The sequence below is a fragment of the Vipera berus genome, assembly GCF_964194415.1.
Source record: "Vipera berus genome assembly, chromosome: Z".
Classification (NCBI taxonomy): domain Eukaryota; kingdom Metazoa; phylum Chordata; class Lepidosauria; order Squamata; family Viperidae; genus Vipera; species Vipera berus.
In genome coordinates, this window is record NC_138205.1 from 33915930 (window position 1) to 33936438 (window position 20509).

The following is a 20509-nucleotide window of genomic DNA, read 5'->3' on the forward strand; positions in this document are numbered from 1 at the left end:
TGCCCCACACACCCCACACCCACTTACCGGTACTTCAGCCCCCCTCCAGCCAGGCAATTCCTTCATCAGTGACCTTTCACTCCCCTCCTGAGACGGACTGCCATGCTATGGTGGATGGGGTGGGCAGGATAGGCCTGGTCCCCCTCCGCCATTTCGGAGCCAGGAGGGAGTGATGGTGAATGGCTCTGCTGCCATTGTGCATCACTCGAGTGGCTTTTTTTAAGCTTTGTCCCACAGATCACTTGCCCGGGCACAGCCGCCACCTCCTTGTCCTCTGCCAACTCTCCCATGGCTTGCGCCATGACCGGGCAGCACAAGCCTCCCCTGCTGCCTGCCTCCACCAGCCCTTTGTCGCCTGTCTCGCAGAGAACAGAGAATGCAGCAGTTCTGCACAGGGATGTAGAGCACAGAACAGTACTTGCTTGTTCCCCTGTATTGCCCACATTTTCCTTTTCAGATGGTTTAGCTTGAAGATTTCATGTAGCTGGGTTTTACCCAAGGAAACCATGAAAGTTGGGGAGGATGGAGTGGTGGTTAACAATACTTCAATAATTCAATGTGAACAAAATCTCTTTACATATTATTTCATAATTTTAGGCAAAGCATTAAATGTACCTTTGGTAAATGTTTTAGACCATTCTTTTCCTCTATTCCCCAAGGTTAGGTCCAAAGAATCACTGTGAATGTTCACAAACTGGTAAATTGACCATCTATCAACTGGAAAACTATATAGATAAAGATAAACTTGAATCTATAAGGCAAAGACGTGAGAAGGAGTTCAAACATTATCAGAAAAGGTAACCATCCAATGTTGTAAATGGCGACTCATATAATGGAACAGGCTCTCATGGATCAGAATTTTCCTGATGAATTTTCTTCTTCTTCCTAACATACAAAGGGTTTGAACATTCTAGTTAATGTTTAAGACAAGAATTTATAGCCGAGTTTCTGTGTTTCTGAAAATAGTGAGTCCAGTGGATTTGTGTTTCCATCTGAAACAATCTGACTTGTGTAGCCATAATTTGATTTGCAGAGTTTCTAAAATAACTGTACATATTATTATCCCACTACAAAGAGTGGGAAAGTTTTTTAAAAAAAAAATTAAAAAATGAGAGGGTTTTTATCATACTCAAATGTTATTAAATTTAACAATGCTTTAAATTACTTTCCTTGTAAAAAGATTCCTGTCTAAATGTCTTTGGCTTTTTAACTGTCAGTTAAATAATACAGTATAAGTATGCATGTTGAACTGGTCTATTGTATTTGCATGTTTTGTATGTTAAGAGGATAGAATCTGGTACAGTATTAGGAAAACGTGACCTCCAAACTGTGGGATTTTGGACCAACCATTACCTCCCAGTCTAACCTAGTTCAAGATAAAATCCAAAATATCTAGTGCATCTAAAAGCTAGTAAGCTTGAAAAAGGTGGAATGGACAAAATTACCACCAGATGGATCTGTAGCTGGCTGGCAAACTGTACTCAATGAGTAGTCTTCAATGGCACTACATCCACATGGAGAGAAGTAAGCAGTGGGGTACCATAATGCTCTGTCTTAGGCCCAGTATTCTTCAATATCTTCATCAATGACTTAGATGAAGTAATTGAAGGGGAACTCATCAGATTTGCAGATGACACCAAACTGGCAGGAGCAGTCAACACCCCAGAAGACAAACTCAGGATCCAAAAAGATCTTGACGAACTTGAACAATGGGCCCTATCCAACAAAATGAGTTTCAATGTGGAGAAAAGATATGTTTTACATTTAGGTAGGAAAAATCAAAGGTTCAAGTACAGATTGGGCATGACCTGGCTTAAAAACAGTAATTGTGAGAGGGACCTTGGAGTCCTAGTGGACAATCACTTAACCATGAGTCAGCAGTGTGCAGCAGTAGCCAAAAAAGCTAATACAACCCTAGGTTGTATAAACAGTGGCATAGAAACAAGATCACGCGAAGTATTAGTACTGCTTTATAAAAGCAGTATCAGGGGAGGGAACTTTCAGTTTTGGGTTCAACTATGTAAGTACCAATATCTTGTTTCCAAAATAAAATGTTCTCGAGGACAAATTTTTTGCCTTGAAGTTCTTTTGACTGGTTTCATTTATTGGAACGATGATACCCTAGTAAGACCACACCTGGAATACTGCAGCCACTTTTAGTCACCATATCACAAAAAAGATGTTGAGAATTTGGAAAAAATTCAGAGAAGAGCAACTAGGATGATCAAAGGCATGGAGACTAAAACATTTGAAGAACGGCTGCCTTAAGTAACACCAGCTGCCTGCAATTAGTGCAGGTTCGCATCCCACCAGGCTCAAGGTTGACTCAGCCTTCCATCCTTCCGAGGTAGGTAAAATGAGGACCCAGATTGTTGGGGGCAATTAAGCTGACTTTGTAATAATGCCACTTGGGGGGGGGGGTGTATGAAAGCCCTAATAAGCAGGCATATACATAGAATGAAGGCTACTGCTAAGCTTGTAAGCCGCCCTGAGTCTTCGGAGAAGGGCGGGATATAAATGGAATTAAAATAAAATAAAAATAAGATAGCAGTATTCCAGTATTTGAGGGGCTGCCATAAAGCACCAGAGGGTAGGACAAGAAATAATGGTTGGAAACTGATCAAAGAGAGAAGCAACTCAGAATTAAGGAGAAACTTCCTGACAGGACAATTAATCAGTGGAATAGCTTGTGGGCACTCCATCACTGGAGATTTTTAAAAAGAGACTAGACAGTCCCCTGTCTGAGATGGTATAGGTTCTCTTGCTTGAGCAGGGGACTGGACTAGAAGACCTCCAAAGTCCCTTCCTATTCTATTCTGTTCTGTTCTGTTCTGTTCTACTCTACTCTATTCTAATTCAACATTGGGTTTCCACAAAAAATATAGATGTGAGTTCTAGCACAACTACCTTAACTGTTTATGCTGACTTTTAAAGAGCCTTCTCTTTTTATTTACTTTGTCTTAGGCATCCATTTGAGAAAAAAGATATCCTTATTGCTCAGCCAAACATTCCTTTAAGCTATCCCATTCAAGGGGCTGAGGTGATGCCCTTGCACACCATTGTACTTCCAGGTATGTCAAGAGCAAGATATAAAGGAGAAACTTCAACCCTGGGCTAGGTTTACTGCCCAAAGGTTTTAGTTGGCACTGAAAGGCAAACATTTCTACTTTGCTAGCTGGACTTACTTTTTTCTCTAGCAATAAAGTATTCTTAAAAGACTGGATGATCTGTATTTACCATCTACCATTTGACTTTGCAAGCGAAATTAGATATGATGGTGTATAAAAATGAGACTGAAAAACTAACTGAAAAAGTAAAACTAGAAAATATGATCTTCTGTGTCTGAAATCTCAAAAAGCTTGCATTGCTCTACCAGCCTCTATCTTGCAGATTATACTTGCCAGCAAAAATGCATCCTATGAAATATGGCCCCTTGGTTGTTTCATAGTATTTTGATTGTGACCGTAAGTTGCTCCAAGTATTGCTTCCCAATGCAGCCATCTTGAAAGTATGTAGTAATTAGGACTATCAGGAATGTGTTTTGGTGTAACCAGCCAGCTCTTTCCCTGGTGAGACTCCCAAAAGTTCCAGTGGTGAAAAATATGATTCTTATTTCAAACAGTATTAGTCAAGGTGTGTTTAACTTTTAAAAAGCAAAACACATTTTTTTTGTTTTTTATTTATCATTCACTGTATTAAAGAGTTTATTTTTTCTTCTTTAAGGGCTAGGTTTCCATGGAACAAGTAGAGAAACTCTAAAGGTAATGTGGCTTTCTCAAGGTTTGGAGCATGCAGTGTCATTCTAGAAAATAGAAGTAGCGGCATTTTTGTTTTGTGTGTATGTGTGTGCATGTGAGTCAGTGTTGCTTCCTAGCAAGTGACTGGGCAAGCAGTTTTCTTGGCAAGATTTTGGAAGTGGTTTGCCATTGCTTTCTTCCTGGGACTGAAAGAGAGAGTAGCCCAAGCTCACCAACTGTTTCGGAACTGTTGGTGAGACCATTAAAGTTGTTGGCGCTGTTTGAAATTGTTCTGCCAGCAGAAAGATCTGACTGCTGGCCTAGTGAGAGATTCTATTGCAAATCAGGGCTGTTTCCAAAGGAGGCAGAGGAGGAGAGATCCCGAGACTTATGGAGCAAAGGAACTGGATGAGGCTATCAGCAGGCCCAGAAGAAGGGAGAGAGGCTTTTGGAGGAGTTGGTGGCAGCAGCAACATGCTCCAGGGGCAAAAAGAAGCAAGGCCTTTTTAAGGAAAAGGTGGAAGAGTCAGGATCAGAAAAAGGAAAGGAGGCGAGGTTGTCATGCAGGAATACAAGCTAAATTGAGGGCTAATCCACATAGAGTTCCATTTGCATCTGTCCTGTTTGCTATCATTCACTCCCTAGAGACTAAAATGGATGATCTGAAACTTGAGCTGGCCACGAACAAGAAGTGTATATCGGAGGTAGTGACCCTTTGAGAGCTGTATGCAATGAAATTTCATTTTGATGTATGCCGATTGGTGTACATTCAAAGTGACAATAAAGTTGTTGTTGTTGTTATTTTAGCTGAGGATGTAAAAAAAATTCATTGCAGACAAGAATACAGTCATACAAAACAAAGGTCCACTGCCTGTGAGAGGGTGCACATGACTTGTAATACAGATACTGTAGTTTTCTCTTAACTACAGTAATGGGGTCTGGAATTTCTATCACTAAAGTGATGTGATTGTAAAGAATGATATCATGTGCCCATGATACCTGGTGACTGCAGTTCTGGCAATCCCTGGTTACTGTTTTTAAGCAAGTACCACATGGTTGCTTTTTAAAAAAAAACTTCATGGTAAGTGTTATGTATTGGGCTTGTGATACCACACCATGTGCATTGCTCCCCAGCAACCCAGACAGGCCATCTCCGGTCCTGCAATTCGTCAGCCCCAGGCAGCAAGCATGGGTTCAATCCCATTGGCTGCTTCTGTAGGACTAGGCTATATATTATGGCTGGGTGTGGCCCAAGCTCAAGTACAGTTCCAGCAAGAATAAAGAATGAGTTTCTCTGTACTCAGCCTTGTGTCTTCATTCCTGCTCACCAGAGCCCATGACTTAACAGTGGCGACAAGGGTGGGATCCTGCTTCACCGTTTAAAAGGGCTGAAGTCAACGAGGGGTCGGCAATACATGCTGGAGGGAAGAGGCATTTCCCCCCCCGAGGCCAGCTAGTAAAGCCCACACTAGCGGCCGCATGCTCAGCGGATACATTCCCTGAGCCTAAGAAGCAGGATCCAAGAACGCAGGAATCAAGGAAGATGCCGAAGGTCGGCAAACTCAGAGAGTTCCATGTAAAACATCCAGAAGAATGGCCGTCTTACCTCTCGCAAGTGGAAAACTATCTATGAGCAAACCAAATTGCAGAGGAAGGCCTAAAAGCCTGTGCGTGTGTGCTGTGCGTGTGTGGACCAACAACGTTTGACCTAGCAGAAAATCTTTTTGCGCCGTCACCCATCGAAGCAGTATCGTTTGCAGATCTTAAGAAGAAGCTGACGGGGCATTTTCAGCCCAAGATGTCAGAGGTGGCGTGGCATTTTAAATTTGACCAAAGAGTGCAGCTACCCAGAGAGACAGCTTCATAGTTTATCGCAGTTCTAAGGCAGGCCGCACACCTTTGCAAGTTCTCGAACTTAGAGGAACGACTGAGAGACTGGCTCGTCTATGGCTTGCGAGACAGAACCCTCCAGCAGAGACTGTTTGCTAGACCCAATCTCACATTCTCCGAGGCACAAGACGAGGTCATGGCTGACGAAGCCGCAGGGGGTGCAGTGCAGACAGTGCAGCCCACCAAACCTTCAAAGGTTGAAGATTCCATCCATCTTGAGGTCGCCAAATGCATTGGTGAATCGTCAGAAGATGAAGAACCCAAAATCAACATGCTCCAAAGGAAACCAAACACGCAAAACTGTGGCAACCACCAACGAGAGAATGATTACAAGGCAGTTCTCTTACCTAGATGTAAGGGGTGCAGAGGCAACCATCTTCGCGCCAATTGCAGATTTTGCTCGGCCACGCGTAGAGCTTGCGGAACGACTGGCCACATCATGGTGGTTTGCAGAGCCTGCCAGAGAGACAGGCCACCCAAACACCAGTCGGAGGAACCGACTAGGAGAGGTACTGGGGCCCAGGGTCCAGTTAGTGTGGGGTTTTTCAGAAGCCGGAGAAGCGTTTGCCGCATCGTGGCTCATCGCCCCCTCAAGCCTAAACTCAAGCTCTCAGTAGAGCTACAAGGAGTTTCATGTAAGATGGAGTTGGACTCCGACTTGGCAGTATCGATCATTTCGCAAGATACATTCAACTTTGTATGTAGGCACAGTAACAATTGGCCCCCAGATATTATTTTAATGGATTTTCAGAACGCTCACGTTAAAGTTAAGGGGGAAGCCACATTATTGGTAAAGTTTAAAGGGTTTTTGGGGCACCTGGATGTAATAATAGTAGAGGGCCAAAGAACAAAACTTATTGGACTTGATTGGTTTGATGCTTTAGGCATTCAAATTACAGACATTAATCGGACACAAACAGCAGACCTCATGACTGTTTGTGAGGAATATGCAGATGTTTTTGAGTCAACCCTGGGGACTTACACTGGCCCGCCAATTTCTTTTAAGTTAGATCCTAACTTGTGCCAATTAGAATTAAGCCTCACAGGGTCCCCTTTGCCCTAAAGCACAAAATCGATTCCAAAATCAATAAGCTAGTAGAACAGGGCGTATTACAGCCTGTTGATGGGGGGGAGTGGGAAACTCCTATTGTCGGGGAAGTTCGCATTTGTGCAGATTATAAATGCACATTAAATAAGGCCCTTAATCAACATGTTAACCTGGTTCCTGTAGTCAGCCATATTTTAGCCTCTTTGCAAGGGGGAACCATTTTTGCTAAACTTGACTTAGTGCAGGCATATCAGCAATTGCCAGTTGATGAGGCCACAGCCACAGCTCAGACAGAGGGACATTCAAAGTCAAACACTTACAGTTTGGAGTCAGTGTTGCACCGGGTATTTTCCAAGGGATTATGGAATGCACACTTAAGGGTATTCAGGGTGTCTGCCCCTATTTTGATGATGTTCTCATTACCGGAGAATCCCCAGAAGTGTTGGCCAATAGGCTCAGGGCTATTTGCAGAGGCTCCACGATGCGAGCCTCAAATTGAAGAAAAACAAATGTAGTATTGGGGTCTCATAAACGAAATTCTTGGGGTTCTGTATCGATGCTAATGGAATTCACCCCGCTGATTCAAAAGTGAAGGCCATCAAAATGGCTCCTAGGCCAAATTCAAAGGGAGAGCTGCAAGCATTTTTGGGCCTCCTAAATTTTTATCACACATTCCTACCTCATAAGGCTGCTATAGCAGAGCCCCTCCACAGGCTGCTTGATAAAAAAGCCCCTTGGAAATAGACTAACTTACACGAAAAAGTTTCTAGGATCTGAAAGCCCTTCTATCAGAAAAGTCCACTGTAACTCATTACATGGAGTCTAAACCTGTATGTCTTGCATGTGATGCATCTCCCTATGGGGTGGGGGCAGTTTTAAGCCACATAGAGAAAAATGGGAAGCAGGTTCCTATTGCAAATTATTCTAGGACTTGTATCTTTTGCTGTATGCAATTATGCACAGATTGATAAAGAAGCCTTGGCCATAGTGGCTGGAGTTAAGAAATTTCATGATTATTTATATGGCAGGGATTTCACTGTCTACACTGATCACAAACCTCTTTTGGGGTTGTTCACAACAGACAAACAAACTCCCCACATACTATCCCCAAGAATGCTGAGATGGTCTATATTTTTGTCTGCATACAATTTTAAGTTAATTCATAAACCAGGGAAGGAAATGGGCCATGTGGATGGCCTCAGCAGACTACCACTGCCACTAATGGATCCTGATCCAGCTCCTGCTGCTAAAATATTGTCCATTCAGGACTTACCTGAGTTTCCCCTCCACACAGGAGATATTGCTGCTGAAACTGCCACAGATAAAATTCTGAGCAGAGTGTTGTCATGGGTATACACAGGTTGACTGGAAAAATGTCCAGGCTCTGAATTTCAAAGTTATTTTGTCAGGAGACATGAGTTGTCTGCACACAAGGGCTGCATATTATGGGGCAACAGAGTCATAATTCCCACTTCATTGAGGGACAGAGTTTTACACTCTTTACATGAAGGACATCCAGGTATTGTAAGGATGAAAGCCTTGGCTAGAAGCTACCTTTGGTGGCCTGGCCTGGATAAGGTTGTAGAGGATCAAGTTCATGGTTGCTATACATGCCAGCAATCTAGGCCTGAAATGCCTCAGGCCCCAGTTCACAGGTGGGGAAAAACGCATACCCCCTGGTCCAGGGTTCACATAGATTACACTGGGCCTTTTCAAGGACAGCTTTTCCTGATAATTGTGGATAGCCACTCAAAATGGCTGGAAGTAGTTCCAGTTCCTAATATGACTATTGCTAGGACCATCCAGGTGCTGAGAAAACTCTTTGCAACACATGGGTTGCAAGACGTTTTAGTTTCTGATAATGGGGCTCAATTCACTGCTACTGAGTTTCAGGCTTTTCTTCGAGCTAACCTCCTCAGACATGTTACATCTGCACCGTTTCATCCTTCTTCGAATGGACAAGCCGAACGCATGGTGAGGACAACAAAGGAGGCACTCAAGCGTATTATCACAGGTGACTGGCATCACAGATTGGCAGATTTTTTGCTCTGCCAGCATTCTACGCCCTGCACCGCTACAGGTAAAAGTCCTGCTGAGCTACGTTGGGGAAGACGTTTAATTACTAAACTGGACAGGTTGCATCCAGACAGAGTGGCATCAGAAGCCTCTAGACCAGGAGTAGGCAACCTCGGCTCTTTTATGACTCATGGACTTCAACTCCCAGAATTCCTGAGTCAATTCTTGGAGTTGAAGTCCATGAGTCATAACAGAGCTGAGGTTACCTACCCCTGCTCTAGACCAAAACCACCAAGGGGGCTGCAAATGGGCGATTGGGTTTGGGCCAGAAACTATGGGCCAGGGAATTTATGGGTTCCTGGTCAAGTAACCAAGGCATCCGGACCCCTATCTTATGAAGTGGGGTTGAAGGGAGGGCGATTGGTCAGAAGACACATTGACTAACTCAGAAAGAGGTTTCCAGAACAGTCACTAAGTGAGGACAGTGGCATAAGTCCCTCCCTAGGTCCTCAAACTGGTACCCAAGCCAGCCCTCCCCAGAACCACCAGGGTTTTCCCTTCTCAGCAGAAGTTAATTCCGAGGAAGAACCAGGAAGCTCGGAAGTGCAACATGGAACCCCTGACCAGGCAAGTCAGCCGAATCTCAGCAACCACTGTGCCTACTCTACAGAACAGACTGACTTTGGGTTGGGCCAACCTGGTGCGGCCAGCAAGAGCGTTTCAGTCCCCCTGAACGATGGAGCACAAGGGGACATGGGTCTACCCAGCCCACAGGGTAAGCTGGTAGACCCCAAAGTGAGGGGAACTCCAAGGCATTCCTCCAGGCCACACAAACCTCTGGCATATCTCTCAGACTATATTGTAAAGTAAAGTGATGTATAGTGTTGTGACAAGTGTACCACTACCTACAGAAATTGGGGCATTTTGAAACTGCCTGTACTGCTTGTAAGCACGTTGATTGAGACATTGTTTAATCTCATTGTAGTCCTTACTGCATTGGCAAGCCATTTAGCCATTGTTAATCTTATTGTAGTCCCTACTACAATGGCACGTGTATAAAGGTCGCGTAATGTCATTCTAGCCACCTTGAATTTATAAGCATTATTACTTATTATTTTGTATTTTTTCTTATTATGTTATTTTGGTTGTTGGGAGTGATTCATAAGTCTTGGCTGTTGTCAAGTTTATTAAGGGGATTATAGCCTGATCTTAGGAGGGAGGGGTGTTATGTATTGGGCTTGTGGTACCACACCACGTGTGTTGCTGGAGAGCTAACGGCTCCCCAGCAACCCAGACAGGCCGTCTCCGGTCCTGCAATTGGTCAGCCACAGGTGGCAAGCGTGGGTTCAATCCTATTGGCTGCTTCCATAGGGCTAGGCTATATATTGTGGCTGGGTGCAGCCCAAGCTCAAGTACAGTTTCAGTGAGAATAAAGAATGAGTTTCTCTGTACTCAGCCTTGTGTCTTCATTCCTGCTCACCAGAGCCCACGACTTAACAGTAAGCAAAGAACTTCCAACTTCCTCCTGGCTTCCCCATTGACTTTGCTTGTGGGAAGCTGGCAGGGAAGTTCAAACTCTTGATCAAGATATCAGTGGTCAGAAATCCAGTTGCTGCAGTGCCTGAAATTTCTAGAAATATATATATACATACTGAATGCAATTAGTCTTTCTTCTGAGTAGGTACATATTGGGCTGAACTACCAATAAACAGAATAATACAAATTTGCCAAAAATATTCCTCTGCTTCCCTTCTTCCTTCAAAGAGAGTACAGGTAGTCCTCAACATACAACTTTATCTGAGCCCAAAATTATGGTTGCAAATTGTGCTAATCATTAAGTGGGTCACCATATGACTGCACCCTATTTTATGACCTTTTCTGCAGCAATTGTTAAGCAAACACCGTGGTCATTAAATGAATGGTGCTATCATTAAGTACTGTAACTTCAAATCTGCATCACAAGTGTCCATTGTAATTTTGAATGGTCACTAAGTGACCAGTCATAAATTGAGGACTACCTGTAGGGGTATTTCTGAAATTAATTATCACTTGAATAAAGAGATGGTATATAAACACGTTCTTATGATGTCCAAACCTTGCCCCATAGAAGAAATATTTCTGCAAGTATTTGCATTTAGTTGTGAGACATTTAATAAGTATTCCACCCATCTAATTCACACAAAGCAATATTCTAACCAAATCAAATTTCTTAAGCCTTTGCAGACATTGTAGAAGGGAAGCAATGGTAGTCTATGGTGGCAAAAAATCAGTGGGAGTCTGTAGCCTCCTTTTTCCCAACTTACAAGTTTTATTAAAAAGTATAAGCATTTGTGAGTGGCAATTCAGCTTACTGGATGCACTCTATTCATCTGATAAGCTCAAGAAAGCCTATAATAAACTTTGTTAGTCAGAAAAAGCGCTGTCAAACTCCTGATTTTAAGTTCTTGTAGAAAAGGAAATTTTTAGAATGAGAAATGAGTTCTGAGCTCTCTGAAAACACACTGCAAAGACAATAATTATATTTCTTATTCTTCCACCCTCACAAAAATAATAACCGAAGGAAATTAACTGCCATAGATAACTTTTAATTTTTTCACGATCCTGATTTCAGGCTCAGAAATATTGACAAATGTTTTGGTTGATGTGATATAGCTGGAAAATGAAATTTTTTTTGCTCTTAATATTGTTTCTTTACAAAATCCCTGCAGGTGCTTCTACAGGCATCCTTTGGTAATTTGAACACCCTTGCTGATGTTTCTGAAGAGGTGGTCCAAGGACGTAGGACAAAAGAGCTGATCATCACTACTTCCCATGTGAAGCTTTTGAATCACATCCTGAAACATGTTACATACACTAGTACAAAATACCTACTAGATGTAGTGGACATGAGTAAGTTAGAACATGTCCTACTAGACAAGTCCTTCATTGGGACTTCACTTTTGGATTTCACTTTTGACTTGATTTGCTCTAGACGTGAAGAAAGAAAATCATATCTTTTAGTTAACAGGGATTTGTTTTTGGCCTCTAAAAACTTGTTCTCCCTTGACAAAACCATTAGAAAGCCACATTATTTTGGAAATTTCAAAAATGATTGATTGATCTTCTGAATTTGAAGGTTTGGGAGAAAATGTATTTTAAAAACTGAGAAGACAAACCGCATTCTTTTTCAGAAAGGACATTTGCAACTGAGGAACACAGCATAAGACCGGTATTACCCTGAAATCAGGACAATGTTGATTGCTTTTGCAGTTAAGCCCATGTTTTAATTTCAAAAGATTCCAGGCTCAATTCCAGGTATTTCGTAAATGAACTGATACAATTCTATTGCCAGTGAGAATGGATGTTCCTCTGGTTTTACAACAAGTATCTTTCCTTAAAGATGCATAAAGTTTTATAGCCATACTTACAGTATGTCCATACAGTTTTATTGACATTCATTTTTTGACATAAAACAGCCTATCTAGGTCAAGGTTGAGCGAATCCCTACAAAATGTACATAACTAATTTTTTTTCCAGCAGCCCTTCTTGTTCTAAGATAGCATCTCCCCTTTTATATGTTTATTGTCAGTTTTCTGGTCTGATACACTTTAAAGTACTATGCCCCATTTTGTTATGGATAATTTCTTATTTTGACTATTTTGAGGCCTATCATATAAATGTGTTAACTTAAGGGCAAGATGAATGTCTACAATAAATAAAAGTTTAAGCACACAAAGGAGATTGAAGAATCTGCTCTACAACTCAGCAGAAAGCACAAAGAAGAAAAGAAGAAAATTGGTCTAAATTGCTTGGATGAAATGTAAACTACTGCCCTCCATTGCATCTTTAGTTGTTTATTGGAGATTTTTCATCATGTATCCTTCCTCTAATGAAATCTAATCAAAGCAGAAGGTGATCACTGATCTTTCTCAGTGATCAGTGGGACAATGTGTTTTGTGCCATTTCTGGGGGGTTTTAAGCACTACAGGAAGCCCATTTTGTTTGTTTGCATGTGTGTACATGCATATGAGTTTGACAGATTAATGTTGTATTGCTTTTATTGATTGTGGTGAGATGTATGAAAAACCAGAATATAAAGTTAGGGAGTTTTATTGCTCCAGATGTTGAAAAACTCCCATCAACTCCGATGAGGACTATCAATATTGGTAGATAAGGGAGTGGTTCTCCTTCTCATATGTAATAAATGGAGTGCGAGGCAAAGTTGACAAATATTTCCAAACATAGTCATAAAATTGACAACCAACTAACCATCTTTCTTTTAATTATTTCCTAGTAAACTTTACAGAAGAAACTTATCTTGTTAGATTTCCTGTGACCATTCGACAATTCCACCTTCCTAAACTAGTTGACTCAGGGCCAGGTGAGTTACATACATGCAACTAGCAAACCTGAGGGACCACCTTTTCTCCAGAGTTTCTGCCCATCCAATTAGATCAAACAGAATGGGCATGCTGCAAATCTCATCAGCAAAAGAATGTCAGCTGATGGGGACTAGAAGACAAGTTTTTTTGTACAGCAACGCCTGCTCTGTGGAACATCTTCCCTTCTGAAATGAGAATGGCCCCGACCCTGCTACCCTTCTATAAAAGTTTAAAAGCCTAGCTACACTCTTGAGTCTGGGGCACTACATGCACCAAGGGCCCCACCTCTTGGCTATATTGTTAACAGGCCAGATGTCTTGCTTTGTATGTACTTGAATTAGATGTCTTAATCTTTTTTATTATTATTTTAATGGTTTTTACTGTTTTTATTGTTTTAAAATGTTTTTACGATTTTAATTGTAATATATGTTTTTGAATTACGAGTCACCCAGAGTCATTTGGCAAGATGGGCAGCTAGAGAAATCAATTAATCAAACAAACAAACAAATAAATAGATTCATAATATGCTTTCTTATGGAAGTCTTAATCAAGAAGACAAACACATAACACATGAACTTTATCTCCATTTCTTGCAGGATATATATGTTGTTTTTGTTAGCTGCGAAGTCGTGTCCGACCCATCACAACCCCGTGGACAATGTTCCTCCAGGCCTTCCTGTCCTCTACCATCTTCTGGAGTCCATTTAAGCTCACGCCTACTGCTTCAGTGACTCCATCCAGCCACCTCATTAGGCTCTTCTCCAGTGAGTCCTTCCTTCTCATTAGGTGGCCAAAGTATTTGAGTTTCAACTTCAGGATCTAGCCTTCTAAAGAGCAGTCAGGGTTGATCTCCTCTAGGACTGACCAGTTTGATTGCCTTGCAGTCCAAGGGACTAGCAGGAGTCTTCTCCACACCATAGTTCAAAGGCCTCAGTTCTTTGGCACTCAGCCTTTTTTATGGTCCAACTTTCACTGCCATACATTGCAACTGGGAAGACCATAGCCTTGACTATACGCACTTTTGTTGACAGAGTGATGTCTCTGCTTTCTAGTGTGCTGTCTAGATTTGCCATTGCTTTCCTCCCCAGGAGCAAGCGTCTTTTAATTTCTTGGCTACAGTCCCCATCTGCAGTGATCTTGGAGCCCAGGAAAATGAAATCTGTCACTACCTCCATTTCTTCCCCATCTATTTGCCAGGAATTGAGAGGTCCAGGTGCCATGATCTTGGTTTTCTTAATGTTAAGTTTCAAGCCAAGTTTTGCACTCTCCTTCTTCACCCGCAACAAGAGGCTCTTTAGTTCTTCTTCACTTTCTGCCATTAGAGTGGTATCATCTGCATATCTTAGGTTGTTGATATTTCTCCCAGCAATCTTAATTCCAACTTTTGATTCATCTAACCCTGCCTTTCTCATGATGTGCTCTGCATATAAGTTAAATAGGCAGGGCGACAGTATGCAGCCTTGCCGGACTCCTTTCCCAATTTTGAACCAATCAGTGATTCCATGTCCAGTTCTCACTGTTGCTTCCTGACCCACATATAGGTTTCTCAATAGAAAAATAAGATGGTTAGGTACTGCCATCTCTTTAAGAACTTGCCACAGTTTGTTGTGATCCACACAATCAAAGGCTTTAGCATAGTCAATGAAGCAGAAGTAGATGTTTTTTCTGGAACTCCCTAGCTTTCTCCATGATCCAGCATATGTTGGCAATTTGATCTCTAGTTCCTCTGTCTCTTCGACATCCTGCCTGTACTTCTGGTAGTTCTCGATCCACCTACTGCTGGAGTCTAGCTTGTAGGATTTTAAGCATAACTTTACTAGCATATGAAAAGAGTGCAATGGTGTGATAGTTTGAACATTCTTTGGCACTGCCTTTCTTTGGAATTGGAATGTAAACTGATCTTTTCCAATCCTGTGGCCACTGTTGAATTTTCCAAATTGCTGGCAAATTGAGTGTAGCACTTTTACTGCATCGTCTTTTAAGATTTTGAATAGCTCAGCTGGAATACTGTCACCTCCACTAGCTTTGTTATTGCTCAGCTTTCCTAAGGCCCACTTCACTTCACATTCTAGGATGTCTGGCTTGAGGTCAGTGACCACCTCATCATGGTTATCAGGGATGTTACGCTCATTCTTGTATAGTTCTTCTGTGTAATTTTGCCACTTCTTCTTAATCTCTTCTGCCTCTGTTAGGTCCCTGCCATTTTGGTCCTTTATCATGCCCATTTTTTGCATGAAACATTCCCTTCATCTCTCCAATTTTCTTGAAGAGATCTCTGGTCCTCCCTATTCTATTGTTTTCTTCTATTTCTTTGAACTGCTTATTTAAGAAGGCATTCTTATCTTTTCTAGCTATTCTCTGGAATTCTGCATTCAATTGGGCGTATCTTTCTTTTTCTCCCTTGCCTTTTGCTTCTCTCCTTTCCTCAGCTATTTGCAAAGCTTCCTCAGACAGCCATTTTGCTTTCTTGCATTTCTTTTTCTTTGGGATGTTTTTAGTTGCTACCTCTTGTACAATGTTGTGAACCTCTGTCCATAGTTCTTCAGGCACTCTGTCTATCAGATCTAATTCCTTAAATCTATTTGTCACCTCTACTGTATATTCAACAGGGATATGATTTAATTCATACCTGAGTGACCTAGTGCTTTTCCCTACTTTCTTCAGTTTAAGCCTAAACTTTGCAACGAGCAGCTCATGGTCTGAGCCAAAGTCACCTCCTGGTCTTGTTTTTACTGACTGTATAGAGCTTCTAGAAAGGGACGCGGTGGCTCAGTGGGTTAGGACGCTGAGCTTGTCGATCGGAAGGTCGGCAGTTTGGCGGGTCGAATCCCGAGTGCCGCGTAACAGAGTGAGCGCCTGTTACTCGTCCCAGCTTCTGCCAACCTAGCAGTTCGAAAGCACGTAAAAATGCAAGTAGAAAAATAGGGACCACTACGGTGGGAAGGTAACAGCGTTCCGTGCGCCTTTGGTGTCTAGTCATGCCGGCCACATGACCACGGAGACGTCCTCGGACAAGCGCTGGCTCTTCGGCTTTGAAACGGAGATGAGCACCGGCCCCTAGAGTCGGAAACGACTAGCACGCAAGTGCGGGGGGACCTTTACCTTTACCTTTACCTATAGAGCTTCTCCATCTTTGGCTGCAGAGCACATAGTCAATCTGATTTCTGTGCTGACTGTCTGGTGATGTCCATGTGTAGAGCCATCTCTTGGGTTGTTGGAAAAGAGTGTTTGCTATGACCATCGTATTCTCTTGACAAAATTCTATCCAACTTGTCCTGCTTTGTGCCCTGCTTCATTTTGTACTCCAAGGCCAAACTTGCCTGTTATTCCGGTTATCTTTTGGCTTCCTACTTTAGCATTCCAATCCCCCCTGATGATAAGGATACCATTTTTTGGTGTTAGTTCTATAAAGTGCTGTAGGGCTTCATAGAACTGGTCAATTTCATCCTCTTCAGCACCGGTGGTTGGGGCATAGACTTGGACTACTGTGATATTGAATGGTTTGCCTTGGATTCGAACTGAGATCATTCTGTCATTTTGGGGATTGTATCCCAGTATTGCTTTTCCTACTCCTTTATTGACTATGAAGGCTACTCCATTTCTTCTGAGGGATTCTTGCCCGCAGTAGTATACCTAATGGGCATCTGAATTAAATTCACCCATTCCTATCCATTTTAGTTCGCTGATTCCTGAGATGTCGATGTTCAGTCTTGTCATCTCTTGTTTGACCACGTCCAGCTTTCCTTGTTTCATGGATCTTACATTCCAGGTTCCTATGGAGAAAAAATCTTTACAGCATTGGACTTTCCTTTCACCACCAGATACATCCACAGCTGAGCGTCCTTTCGGCTTTGGCCCAGTCGCTTCATTCTTTCTGGCGCTACTAGTACTAGCCCTCTGCTCTTCCCCAGTAGCATATTGGACACCTTCCAACCTGAGGGGCTCATCTTCCAGCGTCATATCATTTTGGCTTTTGGTACTGTCCAGCTGTGGAAAGACCATGGGTTCTGGCTGCTGCCCATTCCTGTCTACACTAATATGGCTGATGGGGCTACTTGTTTCAATGGGGAGTTACTCTGCTTCTTTCACCCCCCCAAAAAAGTTGGTGAGAGGAGGAGGGATTTGCACTAGTACTATAAGGTTCTCCTTCCATAGTCTTTAAGTTGGGGATCTCTCAATAAATATCAGCTAACAGTTCAGAAAAATAAAACTAACTGTAGCACTTTGGTCAATATTAAGCCAAGGTTTTTGGTTTAAAAGGAGAATTCTAACTTTACAGAATAGTCTTGAATTGCATCATGAAGTTATCCATAGGATTGACTAGTTAGCTCCCTTTTTACTTTCTCTACTTTGTGTCTCAGATAACAGCATTAGAAACATGGTAACCATCACAGTAAAAACATTTTTACGCTACCACAAGCTGCGGATCCTCCTGAAAAGCATAAAACAATACTATCCAGATATAAAAATAATTGTGGCAGATGACAGTGAACACCCAGAGAAGATTGAAGAGGCAAATGTTCAGCATTACATTATGCCTTTTGGAAAGGTATCACCTGTCTATGTGGGGCTTCTTTTAGGACTTGCAAAAAGAGGTTTTTCATAAATTAACAGCTGGGTCTTCTCCAAATTAGGTTGCAGACCGAAGCTTAAGGCCCATGATACAAGTTGAACTTTATGCCTATCAATTATAAATTGATAACTTAAATCAGGGGTCTTCAAACTTGGCCCTTTTATGGCTTGTGGACTTCAACTCCCAGAATTCCTCAGCCAGCATGTCTGGCTGAGGAATTCTGGGAGTTGAAGTCTACAAGCCATAAAAGGGCCAAGTTTGAAGACCCCTGACTTAAATAGTATTCAGTCAATTAAACAAAGCAGGAGTTGGAGTTGGAGAGAGGGAAGCACAGTACTTAGTAAACTGAGGAAGTTAATCTGTTGTTTTCTTATTATTAGGTCTCTCCTAATGATTCTGTTCCATTAACTTTCTGTTTCATTTTTCTATTATTATTTTTCAACTGGCTCTTGACTTTCCATATTGGAGCATCTCAGCATTTGAATCAATTCCCAATTTACATTTTCTGACCCTCTTTTTTGGATTTTGAAATCAGGGCTGGTTCGCAGGGAGGAACCTTGCAATCTCACAGGTCACAACCAAATATTATCTTTGGGTGGATGATGACTTCATCTTCACTGAAAAAACGAAGATCCAGAAATTTGTGGATGTATTAGAGAACAGCAACTTGGATATGGTAGGACATTCAGGCCATTACTCCTCTTTCACTTCAGTCTGTTGTCGCAATACAGTGAGATTTTTAAACTTTATCTATTCCAGAGAATGTCAAGGTGTAATAGGCAAGGTAAAGAATTTGCACTCACTGAAATATCCCCTGCTGAAACTGCAAGGGTCTCAAGAGTTTGCCCAGAAACGTATTTCTGTTCTTTGCATCTTTAAGAATGTGTACATCAACCCCAATGATATGCAACGATAGCGAGACTGAACAGTCTAAAACAAATTTATATGGTTTACAGGTTGGAGGCAGTGTGGATGGAAATGAACATAAATTTAAGATCTTTTACGAGGAAGAAGAAGATAGCAGCTGTTTGCACCTCAGAAGTGGCTTCTATCATCACTTGGAAGGATTTCCGAACTGTGTTGTGACTAGCGGCGTAACCAATTTCTTCCTGGCTCACACAGAGGAAAGCAGGCATGTTGGATTTGATCCTAAACTACAGAGGGTGGCTCATTTAGGTAAGCCCAAATTCTTCGCCTCTGTTTAATTATGTTTGGGTCTAACATCCTTTTCAGAAGTAGACAAATCTTATGGCACTCTGGGTTTGTTTGCATACCTTGCTCACAGAAAGCTCAAACGATGATATTCCAGAGCTATACACCCTTCAAAACTGATTCAGGAGGATTTCTTCAGACTTCACACAAGAATTAGCATTTTTCAGCTGTTCAATAAGATAGTCCATTTGTTCCAGGCTTCTCCTCCTGAGAAAGAGATGCTGCTACTTTAAAGAATTTCATTAATTTTAATGAATTGACAATTATAATCTAATGGCTTATTTTTTTAATGACAGCAGAAAGGTGATTTGTTCATAGCATTGCTTCCAAATAATTTCCTAAGTCTGTACCATCCCTGTCTTATTCAGGTCAGGAAGAAAGCTGTAATTTAGCTTTTGTATCTTTTAAATTATAATCTGGTTTTGAAAATATTTGTGAGTAGGCTCTTATTCATGTTTAAAAATCTATTGAGAAATATTGTCAAGACAAATGATAAATTTTTATGATATACATTACCCAGAATCACTTATTCAGATGAATGGCTATAGAAATCAATTGGATAGATGATGATGATGATGATGATGATGATGATGATGATGATGATGATGATGATGATGATGATGATGACGACGACGGAAAGGGGGAAAGGGAGGGAGGGAGAGGGGGTTAAATATTTACTCCTCGCAGTCAGGATTTTTTAAAATTTTATTCTGAATTTTTGACTTTTTTTGTTATGGGCAAATTCTGACCCTCAGCAATTCTATAAAATGAGTTTCCAAGAAAAAAGAATGGTTATGGTGCTAATAGTTCACTGATCCTTGTCTTTATCTTTAAAACAACTGTGTGGTGAAGATGCCAGAATTTACTTATAGTTAACTTTGCTTCCATGGAAAAAATCTCTGTATTTATATAGAGGGAATATATGTGAATACGGAGATCATGTTGCCCTGCTCTCATACTACTGAAAAGGGACCTCTCTAGCAGAATCAACTCTGGAGTAGGAACTCCCATACAGTTGTGGTTGAAAATAAGAAGTATTCATGAAAAAAAAAAGCTTTTTCCTTTCTAGCATTTGTGTTCATCCCATAGGTCTTCTGGGTGAATTCCACTTTCTTCTAAACATCTTGCACGCTTATTTTTTCAGAATATTTTATGGATGGGCTTGGTAGCTTGCGAGTTGGCTCCTGCAATGATGTTATCATTGGTCACCAGTCACACCAAATTTCTACCAACATACAAGAAGCTAATGTTGAAAAATTATATCATCGATTTCGGTATAACCTTGAGAAAGAAAGCAGGTTTAAATTGTCCTTACATTACTTTAAAAACAGAATGAAATGCTATTCAAAGGACTGATTGATTCTTCCAAATCTGAATAGTTTTGGAATGGATTCAGCAACTTTAATTGTTTTAGGAGTTGTATTTTTAATCTTGACAATTCAATGTTTTACAGATTTCATCAAAAAAATGACTGTTTTTAATGTACTTTGTGAACCTTCTTTATTATGGAAGTTCTAATAGAAGAATTCTCCTTTCCTCCAAATCTTTATATTTTTAACAATAAATATGCAAATTCTTGTGACAACCTATAGCCTGTACCCGCCATTTCTGTTCTATTTATTTTTTAAATAGTTTTAAATTGTTCTCCAAATTATTCCTCCAAATCTCCAGG

General features: G+C 41.4%; 1 protein-coding gene across 1 annotated transcript in view; it reads left to right on the forward strand.

The window, feature by feature from the left end:
• B4GALNT2 (beta-1,4-N-acetyl-galactosaminyltransferase 2 (SID blood group)) overlaps nucleotides 1–20193 on the forward strand; it is a gene marked incomplete at both ends in the record, with an annotated part of 35272 nt that extends 15079 nt beyond the window's left edge. The window contains 9 exons of the mRNA XM_081346171.1: nucleotides 660–797; nucleotides 2965–3071; nucleotides 3724–3761; nucleotides 11400–11580; nucleotides 12965–13051; nucleotides 17414–17601; nucleotides 18161–18301; nucleotides 18582–18801; nucleotides 19982–20193. Of these exons, the coding sequence (XP_081202297.1) occupies nucleotides 660–797; nucleotides 2965–3071; nucleotides 3724–3761; nucleotides 11400–11580; nucleotides 12965–13051; nucleotides 17414–17601; nucleotides 18161–18301; nucleotides 18582–18801; nucleotides 19982–20193 (1312 nt within the window). The remainder of the gene's footprint in view (nucleotides 1–659; nucleotides 798–2964; nucleotides 3072–3723; nucleotides 3762–11399; nucleotides 11581–12964; nucleotides 13052–17413; nucleotides 17602–18160; nucleotides 18302–18581; nucleotides 18802–19981) is intronic.
• Between the last annotated feature and the right edge of the window lie 316 nt (nucleotides 20194–20509).